The 20,821-nt window shown below is 40.5% G+C and overlaps 1 protein-coding gene across 2 annotated transcripts in view; it reads right to left on the minus strand.

The window, feature by feature from the left end:
* The window catches only part of NPSR1 (neuropeptide S receptor 1), a 159,849-nt gene that overhangs the window by 118,104 nt on the left and 20,924 nt on the right, over nt 1-20,821 (minus strand). For both annotated transcript variants that reach the window (XM_068973323.1, XM_068973322.1), the window contains exon 2: nt 13,449-13,581. In XM_068973323.1, the coding sequence (XP_068829424.1) occupies nt 13,449-13,581 (133 nt within the window). The remainder of the gene's footprint in view (nt 1-13,448; nt 13,582-20,821) is intronic.

Raw genomic sequence — 20,821 nt, forward strand, 5'->3', positions numbered from 1 at the left:
TCTAAACGAAGAACATGCACTTATTCAGATGTTAGCCAATCAAACAACTTTTAGTGGAATCAGTGAGTCATAAAGTAGTGAAATTTTATAACATTAAGTAGAAAAGAACACACAAATGTCAGAAAAAAATCCTTAAACAAAACCCTTTAGTTCAGGAGACATACTTAAATCTTAGGCAGTGTTTTGTGTTCTTATTACCTTTTAGAAAAACTTTGACATTGTGGCAAGATGAAAGATGAGGTAGTAAGACACGCTCTGATGCTCAGTTGAGTCCAACTCTTTCGATCCCATAGACTGTACACCACCAGGCTCCTCTGTCTGTGGATTTCTCCAGGAAAAAATGCTGGAGTGGGGTGCCATTTCCTCCTCCAGGGGATCTTCCCAACCCAGGGATTGAACCCACATCTTTTACGACCTGTGTCTCTTACATCTCCTGCATTGGCAGGCAGCTTCTTTACCACTAGCACCACCTAAGAAGACATTGCGTGCCAAGTTGCTGCAGTCGTGTCCAACTCTTTGCCATCCCATGGACTGTAGCCTGTCCACGGGTTTCACTGGGCAAGACTACTGGAGTGGGTTGCCATGCCCTCCTCCAGGGGATCTTCTCACTCCAGAGATCAAACCCGAGTCTCTCATGTTTTCTGCATCAGGAGGCGGGTTCTTTACCACTAGAACCAGCCACCTGGGAAGTAGGAAGTCATTAAGTAAGTTGTAAAAAGAGGAATCCTGAGAAGTTGACAGCAATAAAAAGGCACTAGATAATATAAAGAATGAATGCTTTGAAACTGCTCAAAGGAAAAGCAACTTTTAAGAGACTTTAGAAACATTTAAAAGTAGAGTTTTACACTGCTAATCAAAATCAAATCAATCATTAGAAAAAGTTTTCATAGTTCTTCCAAATACGGAAGAATAGTACCAAGATATATAATTGGTGAGAGAAAAGGACCATAGTTCCTAACATATGGACAGTGTTCCTGAACATAAGATCAGAACTAATGGAAGGTAATCAATATTCAGACACAAACAAAATGAACTTAGAAATCACTTTAATCTGCAAATCAAAAGAGCTTACTTGGCAAAAAGCAGAACTGATACAACAGATCAATAAATAGATATAACCAGGTAAAAGCATGAATATTTGAAAGAAAAAAAATCTGATAAGCTATAAGGGAAGAAATTCCAGACTGACTTTATACTTCTCTGTAACATGAAATGCCAGGAGTCAATAGAGCAACATCTTTGGCGATTTGAGTTGTGAATTCAACATTTCCTCACCTCTATTTTTATTTTTGGGAGGCAAGAGAAAGTCTTTTTCACTAATGCCAGGTTCTTGAGAATCCTATCCTGAAGTGGGAAAAAAAAAAGCACTCAAAGTACTCCAGATTGGGAGCTCTATCAAAATAAAGGAACCAGGAATGGGGAAGCCAACTATTGATAATCTTTGAAATATTCAAATATAGAAATACTTGTTGATAATTATTGCAAGCATAGTCACAAAGCAGAGGCATTTATGATAAATATATAGTTTTTAAATGAGGTTTTATTAAAATGCTTAGTCCAGTGTGTGAAAAATGAATCCAATAAAATTAAATAGATGCATTTAATATTAGTATCACATAAATAAAATTTAAGCAAGTTAATAAATGAAAGTAGAAGGATTGTGTTTGTGTATGTAATAGTAAGCACTCAAACCTGTATTAAAGATATATTAAGAGACTTTAAGAACCAAGTAACAGAATGCTAAAATTTATAAAATAAATAAAGATTAAAAGATACTGGGAGAAAATGAGAGAAAGTATGAAAGTTTTTAACAGCGCTTTTAGTTACTCATGACATAGTGAATAAGCAAGAAGTACATATATGGAAATACAGAAAATCTGAAGATGCTAACCAGAGAAAATTCAGAAGGTTAAGTACAAAGAATATAAAAACTAAATATACATATGGACAATGACCAGACTATATAAAAATGGAACTTTGGCCCACAACCTGCAGTGATTGCAGGAAGCCAACCTACTATCTATAGCAGCCTGTCTGGAAAACCAAACGATAACTGCTATAGTGATCTGCCCCAAACAGCCAGCTTGTGATTGAAAGCTGACAGCTTCCCTAATGAATAACCACCTCTGTTTCCAACTTAGAACCAATTGAACAAAGCCAAATATGCAATGTTAACCAATCACATAGGTGCCATGTTTCTAGTTAGCCTGCCTACCATTTCCTGTGCCAACAGCCTCCAATCAAGGCATACCTGAAGTCTTTTTTTTTCCATTACAAAGCACTTCCACTGTTTTGCTTATCTTTGAGTGTCTGCCAACACAAATGACAATGATTGACTCCCTTGTTATTGTAAGCTTTTAATAAACAACCATTGCTTTTCTCATTTAGGTGATTTTTTTTAAATTTCCACAACTTTAATTATTATTAAATGAAATGAAATGAAAAATTTAAGTCTGAGAAATGAAATATTTCCTGCCATATCAATAAACAAGGATGTCACAGTCATCAGCAATTCCAGCCCTCCAGTGTGAAGTGTTGAGTCCTAAGGGCATTCAGGAAGAAGAATACCTGCTATCTGCGTGCATCTCAGTCATTGAGTCATGTCCAGCTCTTTGTGAACCCATGGACTGTAGCCTGCCAGGCTCCTCTGTCCAAGGGATTTTCCAGGCAAGAATACTGGAATGGGTTGCCATTTCCTTCTCCAACCTGCTATCTAATAGTAATCAGTTTGCAGCCAGTCCCTATGGTGAGCCCCAAGGGAGCTCAGAATGTGAAAAACCCAGGATACTGGCCCCAGGATAACTGAGAGGAATACGAAAGGAATGATTTCAGCAAGCTCTTCGCCTACATAGAAAAGTGCTAAATTCCTTAACCTGGGGTATCTGATTTTCTTTAATTAACAATAATCTTTTGATGGTAAGACTACCTGCTCTTTGTTGTAAAACTTTTATATAACCTGACTCTCCCCTTCACCTCCTCAGAGCAGTTCTCTCAGGATTGCTTGAGATGCTGTCTCTGTGCTTGAAGTCCAAAAATCTCCCACCAAATCAAACATAACTCTAAACTTAGGTTGTGACTACTCTTTTTAAGTTGACATGTCCTAATTTTTAGTATGTATTAAATATTTTTCAAAAGAGCAGGAATTCTTCTAAAAATATTCTCTGACTGCACGGCAATACAATTACTTGTGAATTACAAAATGTCATAGAAAAATAGTCATCTGAAAATTAAAGATAAAAATAATCAAAACCTATAAAATGGTTATTTCATAGTGAAGGAGGAAATAAAAAAGCACTAAATATTTGAAAAATAAAACAGAATTAATTCATGAAATATATGAATTTAGGAAAAAATTATACATCAGTTCAGTTCAGTAGCTCGGTCGTGTCTGACTCTGTGACACCATGAATCGAAGCACACCAGGCCTCCCTGTCCATCACCAACTCCCGGAGTTCACTCAGACTCACGTCCATCGAGTCAGTGATGCCATCCAGCCATCTCATCCTCTGTTTACCCCTTCTCCTCCTGCCCCTAATCCCTCCCAGCATCAGAGTCTTTTCCAACGAGTCAACTCTTCTCATGAGGTGGCCAAAGTACTGGAGTTTCAGCTTTAGCATCATTCTTTCCCACCCAGGGCTGATCTCCTTTAGGATGGACTGGTTGGATCTCCTTGCAGTCCAAGGGACTCTCAAGAGTCTTCTCCAACACCACAGTTCAAAAGCATCAATTCTTCGGTGCTCAGCTTTCTTCACAGTCCAACTCTCACATCCATACATGACCACTGGAAAAACCATAGCCTTGACTAGACGGACCTTTGTTGGCAAAATAATGTCTCTGGCTTTTCAATATGCTATCTAGGTTGCTCATAAATTTTCTTCCATGGAGTAAGTGTCTTTTACTTTCATGGCTGCAGTCACCATCTGCAGTGATTTTGGAGCCCCCCAAAATAAAGTCTGACACTGCTTCCACTGTTTCCCCATCTACTTGCCATGAAGTGATGGGACCAGATGCCATGATCTTCGTTTTCTGAATGTTGAGATTTAAGCCAACTTTTTCACTCTCCACTTTCACTTTCCTCAAGAGGCTTTTTAGTTCCTCTTCACTTTCTGCCATAAGGGTGGTGTCATCTGCATATCTGAGGTTATTGATATTTCTCCTGGCAATCTTGATTCCAGCTTATGCTTCTCCCAGCCCAGCGTTTCTCATGATATATTTTCCATATAGCTTAAATAAGCAGAGTGACAATATACAGCCTTGAAGTACTCCTTTTCCTATTTGGAACCAGTCTGTTGTTCCATGTCCAGTTCTAACTGTTGCTTCCTGATGTGCATATAGGTTTCTCAAGAGGCAGGTCAGGTGGTCTGGTATTCCCATCTCTTTCAGAATTTTCCACAGTTTATTGTGATCCACACAGTCAAAGGCTTTGGCATAGTCAACAAAGCAGAAATAGATGTTTTTCTGGAACTCTCTTGCTTTTTCCATGATCCAGCGGATATTGGCAAGAATGGGTGAATTTAACTCAGATGACCATTATATCTACTACTGCGGACAAGAATCCCTTAGAAGAAAATTATCCATAGTCTTAAGCATTTGCGTTACAGAAGGGAAGGATTACAAATAATGTCATCAAGATGGCAACACAGATCATTCCTTACTATAGTCCCCCTCACAAGAAGACCAACTAGCCACTGTCCATAGACAGGACATGATTATGAAAATGCCTGAACAATGAGGTGAGGTGAAATAGCCTGTTGAACCACAGAGATCAAGAAGGACTCTAATATAAGGGTAATGGGAAGAACTACACTCTGACTGCATTGCCCCTCCCCCAGGCAAGCACAAGGCCACACCTGAGAGGGCCCTACTTGGCCTACAGTTTCTCCAGTGGGGAAGAAATATACCAAAGTGAGCATCCACTTCCCCCGATGTTGCAGGATGCTTCCCAGGATGCCCACTATGATCTCACTCCTCAAGGATCACTGGGGAACCATGCAGGGTTTGACTCCTGTGGATCAGAAACAAACAGAGAAGGAGGGTGGAGCCAGAGCAACCAGTGCTCAGGTCTTGGCAGACCACATTTCTCTTCACACATGCATGAGAGCAAAGATCACAGATGGTGACCCCATTTGGCTAGGGAGCTTAGTCATTATTTTTGCCTGATTTGGGTTGCAGGATATAAAAGCAACATACAGAAGCCAATTCCTTTTCTATGCACTAACAACTATCTGAAAAAGATATAAGGAAATAACCCCATTTCAATAGCATTCAAAACAATAAAATGCTTATGAGTAAATTTAATGAAGGAGGTGAAAGATCTGCACACAGAAAGCTGTAAGATATTGATTAAAGAAGTTCAATAAGACACAAATGAATGGAAAGATAACCTCTTTCATGGATTGGAAGATTTAATATTATTAAAGTGTCCGTACTGCCCCAAACAATCAGTAGGTTTAATGCAATCTGTGTCAATATTTCAAGGATATTTTTTCACAGAAATAGAAAAAAATTCCTAAAATTCACATCAAACCACAAAAGACCTCAGCCAAAAATAAATAAATATTATAAAGAAGAATACATGGTTTATATACACAATGGAATATTATTCAACCATGAAGAGGAGATCCTCCCATTTATGACAATGCATAGATGAATCTTGAAGGCAATATGCTAAGTGAAAGGGCAGAGAAAGACAAATGCTGTATGTGGAAACTAAGAGAAAAAAAACATGAACTCACAGAAACAGAGGACAGATAGGTGGTTGTCAGAGGTGAGGACTGGGGGAAATGGGTGAAGATGGTCAAAGGGAACCAACTTCTACTTAGAAGAAGAAGTCCTTCTGGGGATATAATGTACAACATGGTGATTGTCGTTAACAATACTGTATTGTGTATTTGAAAGTTGCTTAGAGAGTAGATTTTAAAATTTCTTGACATTCTTCCCCCCCAAATTGTAACTATGTGAGGTGATGGTTGTTAACTGAACTTATTGTTATATATACGTATCACGTGTCATTACTTTGAACGTGTTAAGCTTATTGAAAACAATAAAAAAAAGTAAATGAATAAGCAGAATTCAAATAATGAACTGAGTATAAATGAAATGAACTGAATATGCAACTCAGTGAGTGAAATCAGCTTTGTAAGTGGTAGTGAACTCTATGTATGACCTTGAACACCTCACTCTTCCTGGTCTTACCTCCCTTGCTAAAGCTCTCAGTTTTCTCTGTCAGATAATTAACAGGGAGCCTTTGAGGACGGTACATTCCTTAGTTTATTAGTAAGTTGCTCTCCAGAAAGTGCTTTGAGGCAGAGCTAATTTCCACCAATGTGAGATGACTTGGTCTTATCAGAAGAAAGTTATTTGAATATATGCCAAAAATATGTTTTCTATCTTTCCTTGGTTGAACACTCAATGGGAGTTACTCTCATTAGCTCCCGTTCTTTATGGCATTTGAATAGAACAGACGTCAGTCCTAAAGATGATAAATGAATAATAAATTTTAATTGGCACTTTAGCTCATAAAATATAAACAGTCATTAAATTCATCCAGAAAATTGTTAAAATGGATGTGCTAAAAATTGCAGAATATGCCAAAATAGCAGCTTTAAGATCTGGTTTTCTTATATTCTCAAGGCTAAATCCTACAATCAAAATTTCTAATGGAAGATATAGAGAATTAAGTGTTTTTTGAAGGGATCAGAAATGTGGAGAAGAAGGAAGTGAATTGAAGTATATGCGTGTAAAACTAAAACTAAAACAATTCTTCCATTCAAATGTAAATGATGTGTTCTCTGTTTTCACAAATACAGGAGCGCTGCTATGGGAACTGCGGGGGAAAGAAGGGCAAGTAGATGTGGCTTCTTCTCTGATACACTAGCTAGGAGGGGAGAAAATGTTCCTTTTTATTTTTGAAATGATTTTTCAACATTTATTTATTTTTGGCTGTGCTGGGTCTTCTCTGCCACTGGGGCTTTCCTTTGTTGTGGAGAGTTGGGGCTACTTCTCCAGTTGCGGTGGGCTTGTCATTGCTGTGGCTTCCCTTGCCTCAGGGCAAGGACTCTCTCTAGGTCATGTGGACTTCAGTAGTAGTGGAGGCACATGGGCTCAGGAGTTGTGGCTCCTGGCTTCAGAGCACAGGCTCAATAGCTGTGAACTTAGTTGCTCCACAGCATGTGGGATCTTCCTGGACCAGGGATCAAACCTGTGTCTTCTGCATTGGCAGCCAGATTCTTTACTACTGAGCCACCAGGGAAGCCCTGCTCCTTTTTACAATAAGTAAATTAGATTTGAGTAGGTGTGGACTGAATGTTAACAGATGAACAGAGAGGATCTACGCCTTCAAGGAACTAATCATGCCCTAATGTTATTGCAAATAAATAAGGCTTCCGTTTGGAGGATCTTTGAAAAATATGACTCAGTGTGGATCTGTGCTGGTGGCTTCTAAAAGGTTTGTCGCATGACATTTTTCATCATCTTTTAGCCTGGGTGACCTAAAAATTGCCAGAGATCAAATTGCCAATAGCAGTTGGATCATAGAAAAAGCAAGAGAGTTCCAGAAAAACATCTACTTCTGCTTTATTGACTACGCCAAAGCCTTTGACTGTATGGACCACAACAAACTGTGGAAAATTCTTAAAGACATGGGAATACCAGACCACCTGACCTGCCCCCTGAGAAATCTGTATGCAGATCAGGAAGCAACAGTTAGAACAGGACGTGGAACAATGGATTGGTTCCAAATTGGGAAAGGAGTATGTCAAGGCTGTATACTGTCACCCTGTTTATTTAGCTTATATGCAGAGTACATCATGGGAAATGCTGGGCTGGATGAAGCACAAGCTGGAATCAAGATTGCCAGGAGAAATATCAATAACCTCAGATATGCAGATGACACCACCCTTATGGCAGAAAGAGAAGAAGAACTAAAGAGCCTCTTGATGAAAGTGAAAGAGGAGAGTAGAAAAGTCAGCTTAAAACTCAACATTCAGAAAACTAAGATTATGGCATCTTAGTTCAATCATTTCAAGGCAAATAGATGGGGAAACAATGGAAACAGTGACAGATTTTATTTCGGGGGGCTCCAAAATCACTGCAGATGATGATTGCACTCATGAAATTAAAAGACACTTGCTCCTTGGAAGAAAAGCCATGACCAACCTAGATAGCATATTGAAAAGCAGAGACATTACTTTGCCAACAAAGGTCTGTCTAGTCAAAGCTATGGTTTTTCCTGTGGTCATGTATGGATGTGAGAGTTGGACTATAAAGCAAGCTGAGCACTGAAGAATTGATGCTTTTGAACTGTGGTGTTGGAGAAGACTCTTGAGAGTCCCTTGGACTGCAAGGAGATCCAACCAGTCCATCCTAAAGGAGATCAGTCCTGAATATTCATTGGAAGGACTGATGTTGACGCTGAAACTCCAATACTTTGACCACCTGATGTGAAGAACTGACTCATTAGAAAAGACCCTGATGCTGGGAGAGATTGTAAGCAGAGGAGAAGGGGACGACAGAGGATGAGATGGTTGCATGGCATCACTGATGCAATGGACATGAGTTTGAGCAAGTTCTAGGAACTGGTGGTGGACAGGGAAGCTTGGCATGCTGCGATCCACGGGGTCACAAAGAGTCAGGCATGACTGAGTGACTGAATTGAACTGAACTGAAGGCTTCTGTTTTTAGGATCTTTTAAAAATAAGACTCAGTGTGAATCTGTGTTGGTGGCTTCTGGAAGGTTTGTTGCATGCCATTTTTCATCATCATTTAGCCTGGGTGACCTAAAAGGACATTGGCCAATTTTAAAGTCATGAAAGTGTCTTCCTTTGATGCACTAAGTTCATGTCTATAAATTTTCTTAAGTGAATAATAAAGGATGCTTGTCAGATTTAATTGTGAGAATATTCATTGCAGAATTGATGATAGTAGCCAAAAATTGAAGACAGGCTTCTCTTATAACTCCACTGGTAAAGAATCTGTCTACAAGATTCTTTACAGAGACCCGGGTTCAATCCCTGGATCAGGAAGATCCCCTGGAGAAAGAAATGGCAACCCACTCCAGTATTCTTGCCTGGAGAATTTTATGGATAGAGGAACCTGGTAGGTTATACAGTCCATGGTTCGCAAAGTGTCAGACATGACTGACTAACACTTTCACTTCTTTCATGTAAATAGTCAGCAATAGGAATTTATCTACTTAATGTACAGTCATTCAATGGATCACTGCAGTGTTTGGACAACATGAAAAGTGCTACCTGCCAAGATGTGAGGTCTGAAGAAGAAAGCACAGCATCTGGTAGAAGTATCTTCAAAGCAGGGAAATGGGTGGTCAAACAGAGATTCACTGACTAAACTCTTTCTTGAAGGAAACTAAAGTACAGAAGACAAGCTATGCTTGAGACTGCTAATTACTTCTGTTCTCTCTTAGGAAGAGAAACGATTTTTTTCTGGCCAGTGGGTTACCAATGAACAAAAAAACCAAAAACATTTACTTCTTTATATTTTAGCTTCTCTTTAGTTAGACATGGCAAATAAAATACAAGCAAAAATTAATGAGTGGGAATCCTAGGAATGCCAGCTAAGAGGACAGGTGGTGGGGCGTGAGTGCCTTTTGTCCTTTCCCCTCTCTGCCTTTTTGTTGACTGGAATCTGGGAATGACGGCAGGAGTTTCAGCAGCCATCTTGAACCAACAACTGACCACGAGCCATATACCACGAGCTGACCTTGAGGTTGAACATTCTTTAATAGAGTAGAGATATGAGAAGCCTGAGTTGCCAGTGATGGGGAAATACAATATGAGCCCTGGACTGCCTACCTCCAGAATTCTTTACATAATATGAAAATAAATCCTTGTAGACTTAAGCCACCTTTATCTGGATTTTATAGATATTCAGCTGAATCCAATTCCAACTGATTCACCAACTAAGTATATCAGAGACCAAGTGGAAATCAAAAGGCTCCTCAAAGAATCACTGTAAGTAGGAGGCTTTTGACAGGAGAGTCATGATGGATGATATTATTTAATGAAGAGTACTAATATTGCTTTCAGTTCAGTCGCTCAGTTGTGTCTGATTCTTTGTCTTCCAGAGCCTGCTCAAACTCACGTCCATTGAGTTGGTGATGCCATCCAACCTTCTCATCCTCTGTCATCCCCTTCTCCTCCTGCCTTCAATCTTTCTCAGAATCAGGATCTTTTCTAATGAGTCAGTTCTTTGCATCAGGTGGCCAAAGTATCAGAGCTTCAGCTTCAGTATCAGTACCCCCAGTGAATATTCAGGATTGATTTCCTTTAGGATGGACTGGTTGGATCTCCTTGCTGTCCAAGGGACCTTCAAGAGTCTTCTCCAACACCATAGTTCAAAAGCATCAATTCTTCAGTGCTCAGCTTGCTTTAAAATCCAACTCTCACATCCATACATGACTACTGGAAAAACCATAGCTTTGACTAGACAGACCTTTGTTGGCAAAGTAATGTCTCTGCTTTTGAATATGCTATCTAGGTTGGTCATAGCTTTTCTTCCAAGGAGCAAGTGTCTTTTAATTTCATGGCTGCAGTCACCATTTCCAATGATTTTGGAGCCCAGAAAAATAGTCAGCCACTGTTTCCATTGTTTCCCCATCTATTTGCCATGAAGTGATGGGACCAGATGCCATGATCTTAGCTTTCTGAATATTGAGTTTTGAGCTGACTTTTCTACTCTCCTCTTTCACTTTCATCAAGAGGCTCTTTAGTTCTTCTTCTCTTTCTTCCATAAGGGCGGTGTCATCTGCATATCTGAGGTTATTGATATTTCTCCTGGCAATCTTGATTCCAGCTTGTGCTTCATCCAGCCCAGCATTTCACATGATGTACTCTGCATTTAAGTTAAAAAAGCAAGGTGACAAAATACAGCCTTGACGTACGTCTTTCCTGATTTGCAACCAGTCTGTTGTTCCATGTCCGGTTCTAACTATTAATTCTTGACCTGCATACAGATTTCTCAGGAGGCAGGTCAGGTGGTCTGGTATTCCCATCTCTAAGAATTTTGAATATTTAAGAATATTGCCTTACCCAATAACAATTGTTAGCATTTACTTTTCGCTATTAGAAGAGCCAGGTATAAAAATGTCTCTGAATTTTGTTTTCCAAATATGTCTGTCACTGATGATGTCAGTTGAATCTGATGATTTAAGAATATGTTTATGTGAAAAAATTTGGTCATCCTATGAACAACATTGGAGAGTCAAAGACACCTGGTGGTAGCTGAAAGTTTTAAAAATATATTCAACTTTAATATAGTTGCTTTATTATAATGCAGTCTCTCTCTGTTGCCAGAAACATTTGGCAAAATCTTTTAAACATAGAAAGTTATGTTTCTGTGGATAATTTTTAAAGAAAATAAAAGAGAGCTGAGTGCTTTGTTAGGGTCAGTCTGGCTTTAAAAAAGAAAGACTAATGAGGGAAGGTGAGATGCTTATAAAACAGAGCAAGAGTTCAGCAGAGATAGCAAGTGAGAACCAGAAGTGACAAGTAAAAATACAAAGTCCAGGAAATTTGAAGAAATCTTGGGGAGGCCATTAACATAGGATAGGAGATTCAAATCAAATTTATGTAAATCTCAAAGTGTAAGATCCTTCAGCTGATACTGGAGCAACATTTTCATATGTGCTACTGAAGACTCCGATTTGTATTCTCAGATCCCTTACTACAGGATCTGAGATCATGGTGAAATGTGAGTGAAGAAAATTTTAACATCTTACATAAGAAGTTAGCCCATTCTCAGACCCTAGGCAAAGTTGCTTTCTCCAAGAATTCTTCACTTGAAATCCTCCTGATCTGACTCCTTGAGTTTTTCCATAGGGACTTAACAAAGAAAAACCAGACTATCTAGAACACTCGAGGGAAATTAAGCCCAGGTTAACGCAGCAGACTATGGATTTCAGTAGAACACACAACTCTTCTTTTTGAAAACAGATGGTGAGATTTTAGCTGTTCATTTATTATTATTTTTGACAAAGCTTAAATTCTAAGCTGATATCCTTAACACCTCCTAAATTCTTACACTCTAAAAGAATATATGGTTTCATAGAATGTTGGTTACAGCACTGTAACTGACAAAAATATGGTGAAAGTAAGTTATTATAACCTCATCTAAGAATTTTACATTTACTATCAACAGATGATTCTAATTACCCTTTACTCCTACCCTTTGCATGCATGCTATGTCACTCCAGTCATGTCTGACTTTTTGCAACCCTGTGGACTATAGCCTGCCCAGCTCCTCTGTCCTTGGGATTCTCCAGGCAAGAATACTAGAGTGGGTTGCCATGCCCTTCTCCAGAGGATCTTCCTGACCCAGGGGTTGAAACTGCATCTCTTATGTCTCCTGGCAGGCAGTTTCTTTACCACTAGTGCTACCTGGGAAGCCACCTCCTACTCTCTACTCCTAGTGAAAAATGGGGCTTCTCTTTATAGGAAAGATTGAAGGAGTCTCTTTCATCACAAGTCCCACTTTTGTTACTTGGGGGAATCTTCATATTTTTCAGTAGTGCCCTTGTTTTTCACCCTGGTCACTGTAGCCTGACCTAAGCAGATGGGCCTCCTACACTTTGTTAAAGAGGAAGAGGGGAATTTCAGGATATCAACAAGGTATGGCTAAGGTTTTCTTATAAGTTACAATGTCATATGTTTCATATATTGGAGTTTAAGGCCAAATTCCCAGGAACTCTCACAGCCTTTACTGCAACTCAGAGCACAAAACAGGTTGAAATGTACCTAACAGCCCTTCCTAACAGTCATCTACCATTGCTCCTTGTTAGCACTTAACACTTATAAAAATTTTTTTTTTTTTTCCATTTGCCCTCAGTAAGATTCAAATTAAAAGCAGATTACAGCTATCTGGTTCCCATAGCTCAGGACTCCACAGCCTTTCAATAGTACTACCCAGTTCCTAAATCCACCCTTAAGCATCTAAATCTAAGATATGATCCTTGTACTATGCCCAGCAGTGGTGTTACATGTCACTTACGTTTCAAAAGCAATGCCCACAGATTTAAATCAGCAAAGCCCTTGAGACTTAACATTTATTACTGAGTGAAGATAATTCTGGTCCATTTTCTGGGGTATATTCTTTAAGCTCATCATATAGTATGATATGATAATATTACCTTAGTGAACCATAGAGGCTGCTGTGTATAGCGAAAGTAGAACCCTTTGGTAGCACTGACAATGGTATACTCAACTTTGTTGTTTAGAGAGTTATTTTTATAATGGAATCTTATAAATATTTAAATATGTTAAATTTGTTGGAAGAAAAATTCAAATTTGAGTTTTCTATCCCTACAGAAATTATTCCCAAATCTGCAGCTGTGTTTTAGGCTGGTAATACACCAGTTCTGTTGGTAAAATACTTCACAGTGAGGAGCCATTGGAATTCTCTACTCAGCTCATTCCTCTTCTGCAATTGCTTACCTGTGATGGCCAGCTGAGTCACAAAAAAGGTCATTCTCGACTTCCTCTTCCTCCTCCACGTAGAGAACAGCACAATGGCATTTCCAACAATGGTGAAAACAAAGAGGACCCACAGAGTTATCAGCTGCTCAGTCTGTGAAAAGCAAAGCAACACAAAACCAGTGTGAGAACCCTAGTACTTTCCAGAAAGCAAGGCTCAGGCTTTGTTGTCGAAATGTCTTCCTCCTGGTCTCCTATCCCCCACCTGTCAAAGCTCTGCTCTCAAGAGAACAAAAATGCAATGGTCCTTATTTACACTGGCAGCAGTGTAAATTGACACAACCATTAAAAAGATCTATTTGGAAATATATGTCAGCAGAGAAAAACACAGGCACAATATTCTTTGGCTGAGCAATTTTAAGCCTATGTGAAAGAATTCTAGGTGTTAAAAAGAGCACTACAATCACAAAGATGTATCTCTTTATTGTAAGAAGAAATTTGAAATTGTTTAAAGATAACAGTATAGTTAAGTAAATAAAGCACTTCAATTCAGTGAACTATTATGTAGCTATTAACAATGACAGACCTGAAGATTATGTGGCAACATTAAAAATGCTTATAATATAATGGTAAGTGGAAAACATAATAAAATTATATATTGGATATGATTACAACTCTGCAAAATTATACATGTAAGAAAAGAACTGAAGTGTACTAAAATGTTAAGAGTGGTTATTTTAGGGTAGTATGATTATGGGTTTTCTTACTCTTTTTCCTTTGACCGAATTGTATAATATAGGAATATTAAAATTCCACTGAGAAAATGTATAATTAGTAAAAGTGAAAAAAAAAGTAGAAATGCTACTCATTCAAAATGTCAAGTTCTTTATAAAAAGCTTTCCATTCTCCCTTTAATGGAACTTTCCAGCTATCTTAAGTCCAAAGCCCAGAAAAACAGAGGCAACAGGATGGGCTGGACCCAGGGACTGGGGAGCGCTGGGCTGTGGGTGAGAACAGGGAGCCAAGGGGACCCAGAGGTAAGTCAGAGATCAGAAGCCGAGAGACTTCAGTGCAAAATGTCTGCGTGGAATCCTGATAAGAATGTGCACATCTAAGACCAGGATGCAAAGTGTTTCTCCTGTTTGGAGAAGACAGTAAGAAGAGCCTGAAGAAGGGACTTCCCTGGCAGCAGAGTTGTTGAGACTCTGTCTTCCTGTGTGTGGGGTGCAGGTTTGATCCCTGGTTAGTGGGGCTAAGATCCTCTATGCCTCGAGGCCAAAAAACCAAAACATGAAACAGAAGTGATATTGTAATAAATTCCATAAAAATTTTTAAAATGATCTACATAAAAAAAATCTTATAAAAAGAGAAGACCCTGAAGAAATCCCTTATAATGATAAAATTATATCCTGGCCAGGTGAGAGGACCCAGCTATTTGGTCAGACTTTAGTGTAAGGTGGTTGTTGTGAAGGTCTACAATCACTTGACTTTAAATAAAGCAGATTACCCTACCTAATATGGGTGGACTTCATCCAATAAGTTGAAAGCTCTAAGAGAAAAAACTGAAGTTTCCCAGAGAAGAAGGAAGATTCCCTGAAGAATTCCTTGTAGAACATAAATATCAACCCTCAGTTTCCAGCTCATTACCTCCTTTAAGAATTTCAGACTTGGAGTCCCTACAATCATGTGAGCAAATTTCTTAAAGTAAGTCTCCTCCTTTCTCTCTTTCTCTCAGTATAATATATTAAATATTTTTCTGGGCTTACCTGGTGGTTCAGCAGTAAAGAATCTGCCTGCCAATGCAGGAGATGTTAGTGTGTTCCCTGAGTCAGGAAGATCCCCTGGAGGAGGAAATGGCAACCCACTCCAGTATTCTTGCCTAGGAAATCCCATGGACAGAGGAGCCTGGCATGCTACTGTCCATGGGATCGCAAAAGAATCGGACACGACTTAGCAACTAAACAACATATCTCTATCTCTATCTTCTGTTTAATCTATCTATCTTTCTACTGGTTCTATTTTCTGTGGAGAACTCTGACTGAAACACTCCCTGAAAATCTGAGGCCTCACAGCAGCACTTTCTGTTATACTATATTAATTTTAAATTACACAATAACAGACAAATCAATTATTTAAAAACTATAATGAACCAGATGAAGCTCAGATCCCATTTGTCCACCACTTTCAATCATGATCAAGTCCCCTCTCTCAGAAGGTAAATATCCTTTCAATTACACTGTACATTCTTCTTATCCTTTGAAAAATACATCATAAGCGTGCACACACACACACACCCCATGATAATTAAATATCAAACTGATATTAAAGTTCTCCGTCTCACATGTACAGATGAGTTCCGAGGCCCTGGTGGAGGTCTGGGCCACAGAACGGTGGAAGTCAGGGAATGTTCCTCGGGGTGGCGCTGGGGGAAGGGTGGATGCGCAGGCGCAGTGAGAGGACCAGAGGCTGGACAATCTCTGCTGCCCTGAAGGGCTCAGGTGACAATGCCTCACCTCCAACATGCTTACAGCATCTCTCATTTGGAAGACAGTGTCTTTGCTCAGCACCAGGCTTCCTGATTTTTCTCTGGTCCTTTTCTGACCAGAAGGGATACCTTCTTCTGGATGACTCATTTCTCTACCAGCCTAAAAATAGGTTGCACTGAGAAAGCATTAGGAATGGAAACTAATTGTTATGAAAAGGGTTATTTCTGAGTCTTTGTAAGAGAATTCTCTCCTTTGAGATGCATGGACAGCTGTGCTGTCAGGAACAGATACAGCAGGGGAAGCCTTGATGGGCCAGGCTGACCTTCCCCATTCAGCAGCTCATGTGTAGGTGGTGAACATAAATAAGTGGTTTGAAATTGGAAGACCTGCTTTTTAAAACTGTAGAGCAACCTGGGGACCAATGCAAGAAAATAGGTGGCTTGGAAGTCTGAGCAGATCTTGTGGACACTATGATGTTGGCAGATGACACAGGGGATGCATCAGGCCTCTATGTCCCCAATATGGTCCTAATGTCATTTGCTCTCTGGGAAGATGATGGCATCCTGGTAATGTACATGGTTCAGGAAAGATCAAGGAGCCTTTAGAGCAGGTGGTGTGGCAGGCGGGGCCTGCAAAGTCCTTTCCAGCCGCACTGAGAACACAAATGAGAGCTTTTCAAAGAATTTCTCCTATTTCTCTTAGGAGATCTTTTTCACCTGGAGAAATGTTTCAATGCCTTAAAAAGTTCCTTGCTTTGAATTATAAAACACTGTACTATATCCAGAAAATTTTCTCCATTTAGGTGGAGGTGGAGGGTAGTTTATCTCTGTACTTGTCCAGTACTAAGTCAATCTCTGTTGAACTCTTTCAACCTCAGATGAAGAAGAAAAGGAATGTTAGAATGCTTGTGATTCTTTTTCATCAGATCAGAAATCCAGCTCTCCACAGTGAATGGGGAGAGAGTACATCTGGAAGCAGACAAAGAAGGAGGCCTGGCTCTCTATAGAGGACAAGGAGTGTCAGGAAGGCAGTGAATCAGGCTGTTTTCCTCACCAAGTCCCTGTCTTCACCAGCACCACTCCTGGCCCTGCCCAGCTCCAGCCTCCCTTTAGCTAGGAGAAGGTAGCTGGCCATCATTCTCCTCCCTGGAGTCTGAGGCAGTCAGTGAACTCCCCACAGAAATCCGCCCTAGCCTCAGCCTCTGGACTGAGCCTTCCTGGGTGGGAGTCCCTGAGGGGCTGGGCTCCCTCCCTGATTCAACAGGATGACCCTTCACGGGAGAGAGAGTGAACGAGCCTGCGGTCTATGCTCCGGCATCTTCGCGCCTCCACATCTTACAGAGGCAACCTCCAACTTTCCAGCAAGTCGGCACCAACCTTCCCCATTTTCTACTTCTGACACCGAATTTTTTCCAATTAAAATTACACTCTGAAGGACTTTTGGATGAGAATTAGAAAGAGGAGAATTAAGTGAACCCAGGGTAATTTTGAACTAGAAGCCAAGGTTTTTCCCAGAATCTACCTCTCTTCACACGCCCTTTTCCTGACATAACTAAGTGCCTATGGGAAGTACAGTTAGGCCACATCTCCAGAAAGGTAACACTGAAGTGGGCAAATGATTTGCTGGTCACCAAGCATGCTGGGGATTATGCTGCTGACGCCAAGATTCAGATTTCCAGAAATCACTTTTCTCTAGTAGAATAGCCACTGGACTCCCAGCGGACATGGGAGGGCTGCTTTTTCCATCTTTGTACTTCAGGATCCTGCCCCAGGCAACCAATCTCTTCAAAGTAGGCTTGGGGCTCAGAACTGCCCTGCTGGGAGCAGAGAGTGACAAATACTGCAAATCAAATTATCCCATTTTGGCGTATCAGTGAATTGGAGGTCAGGTCTCAGAAGGGCTTGGAGCAGTGAGTGCTGGCTCTGCAGCTGAGCCTCTTGTGAAGAACCTGCAGTAACCATGGTTTGGGCTGGCTGGCCCAGGGTGCTCTGTAAACAGGCCCGGGTCTATAGTACTCTCCTTGGGATTAGATGACATCTGTGTGTGGGGGGGTGGGTGGGTGGGTGTTGAGCAAATTCTGTGAAATCAAGTCTACTCCTTCTGCTTTGCAGTTTTCTATTGAAAGACAGTCTCACCTTAATTCATTGGCTTCAGGAAATTTCTAGATGGAAGAAGCTCCCTACTGTAATTTTCTAAGAGCCATGTGTATTTATTTATTAATTCATCCAATATCGATGAATTGTGTATAGTACAAAGTGTTGACACTACAAAGCAGACTAAAGCACGTAGACTGTATAAGTTATACTGTTAAAATTAGATCCCGTATGTGTCATCAATTGTCCGAAGGTCATTAAGTATAAAAACAATCACCTAGCTGTAGGATCCTTTTATTCATAGCATTCTTAGCCTATGCATGCACATACACCAAAACGTACACACACGTCCCAAGGTAATATGAAGATTTGGAAAACTACGATGACGGGGATCGGGGAAACAAGTTTAGAGGCATTTGAGCATCACAGTCCCGTGAGCTGTTTAGTAGATAAGTGAGTAGGTTTTCAAACCCGCCTGATCTGGGATCAGATTCTTTACTGATTGCTGGATGTGTGACGCATCAGTAAGTGATAACATCTTTGAGCCTGTTTTCTCACTTATAAAAGGATGACAGAAATGCAATCTGTCTCAGGGTACTTGTGATGGATAGAGATGATGATGAAAACGAGTATTTCTAGCTCAGTGTCTGATGCATGGTACACACAACATAAAAATTGGTTTATCTCCTTTTTAGGTTCATGGACTATATTTAGGTTTGGGCAGTGATTTATAAATAATTGACTACTTTTTAAGAATGATGCTTGAATTTACCCTCTTCATTCCACTTTCCGTGCCAGTCTGTTGAAATTTCCCCCGAACCTAATCTGCACTCCTTCGTGCAAACGTAGAGTATGTGAACTATTTCAGAATATAGTTGGGGATTAAATGCCCCCTAGTGGCCTAGTGAGGCAAAAATTCAAGCCAGAGGCTCAATACAGAACAGAGGTAGTAAGTGAATTTGGAATTTTTCAATGACTATAGACTCTTGAAAGTCCCTTGGACTGCAAGGAGATCCAACCAGTCCATTCTAAAGGAGATCAGCCCTGGGTGTTCTTTGGAAAGAATGATGCTAAAGCTGAAACTCCAGTACTTTGGCCACCTCATGAGAAGAGTTGACTCATTGGAAAAGACTCTGATGCTGGGAGGGATTGGGGGCAGGAGGAGAAGCGGACCACACAGGATGAGGTGGCTGGATGGCATCACCGACTCAATGGACGTGAGTTTGAGTGAACTCTGGGAGTTGGTGATGGACAGGGAGGCCTGGCATGCTGCGATTCATGGGGTCGCAAAGAGTCGGACACGACTGAGCGACTGAACTGAACTGAGTGTGTTTTCAACTCGGTTACATAGTTGTGGGCTTATGACTAATTAATTTGCTTTTAACCTAAAGTTAATGAAACCATGAAATGATGCCAGCTCCCAGCAGATCAGAAAATTACGACGTTGGTTTAAGAGGGATGAATGGTAGCGTTCTCTTGATGATGCTGGTGCTGGGACAGGGCTGATACTTGGAATTTGAGCCCATGGGATATGCTTCCAGAGTCAAAAGGATTTCCATGAGATCAGGCATTAAGTCTGGGTCACCATTCCAGACTGGCATTTTATCTTCCCTATGCTGCTGCTGCTGCTAAGTCTCTTCAGTCGTGTCTGACTCTGTGCAACTCCATAGATGGCAGCCCACCAGGCTCCCCTGTCCCTGGGATTCTCCAGGAAAGAACACTGGAGTGGGTTGCCATTTCCTTCTCCAGTGCATGAAAGTGAAAAGTGCAAGTGAAGTCGCTCGATCGTGTCCAACTCTTCCCGACCCCATGGACTGCAGCCTACTTGGCTCCTCCATCCATGGGATTTTCCAGGCAAGAGTACCGGAGTGGGGTGCCATCGCCTTCTCTGACCTTTCCTATAGAAAGAACTTAATAATACGGTTGATGACAAGGCCAAAGGTACTTATAAACATCACAAGAATGAACATTATCCCAGGAAATACAGGACATTTAGCTAAATGACTCTAGTTGAAACTAGATATGTCAGATTTGTCTGAAGAGGAAGACATGATTTATCCAAACCCAAAGAATGATAATCTTCTTTTCCAGTGAAGTCCTGGAAACTGAAAGTAAACAAAACATCCCTAAAGTATCTTTAACAATCACAGGGTGAATGGGAACTAACATTATTTGAGCGAAACCCATTGTTGGTCTGGCACCTGACTGACTGAGTTTGTAGCATATGAAAGGTGCTCAGTAAACCCTTATTGGTGATTGTCATGTGTAGTTGTTGCAGCCTGACTGACGAGATGACTCTGTCCTCAATCTTACAGGTAAGGAAGTAAGAAGAAGTTGCTACCTAGAGTGCGTGGCTTCTAAGCAATGCAGCCGGAACTTGAACATGGCTTCGCTTGACGGAAAAGTCCATACCATGTTTACTGGTAGTGATTTTCTGCTTGAATTTTGGGCCAGAGATGGTAAAGTTGCCTCATTTATTTTCAATTTTCAGGTGGGAAGCAGATCTTCATTTTCCTTCTGACCCAAACTTGTCTGAAGCTGGGTTTCTGAAGCTGAATCAGCTTCACAACTGCCTCCCCGAGGACTGAGAGTAAGGTCAGTGCTCAATATGTGTCTGTATGGATGAACTCTGGACTGGCATGTGGCTTCTATGCAACAGAAGCTGTAAATATCACACAAGCTGCAGCTGCATCGTCTGCCCCAGGGAGTACAGGGCTTTCTGTACCCTTTACATTTTCACGGTTCATTTTATGGTTCTTGTTATTTCTATGATGTTGAGGATGAATATCTCAAACACAGGAAGTAGCAAATACAT

Source organism: Capricornis sumatraensis, chromosome 5, assembly GCF_032405125.1.
Source record: "Capricornis sumatraensis isolate serow.1 chromosome 5, serow.2, whole genome shotgun sequence".
In the NCBI taxonomy this organism is placed as follows: Eukaryota; Metazoa; Chordata; class Mammalia; order Artiodactyla; family Bovidae; genus Capricornis; species Capricornis sumatraensis.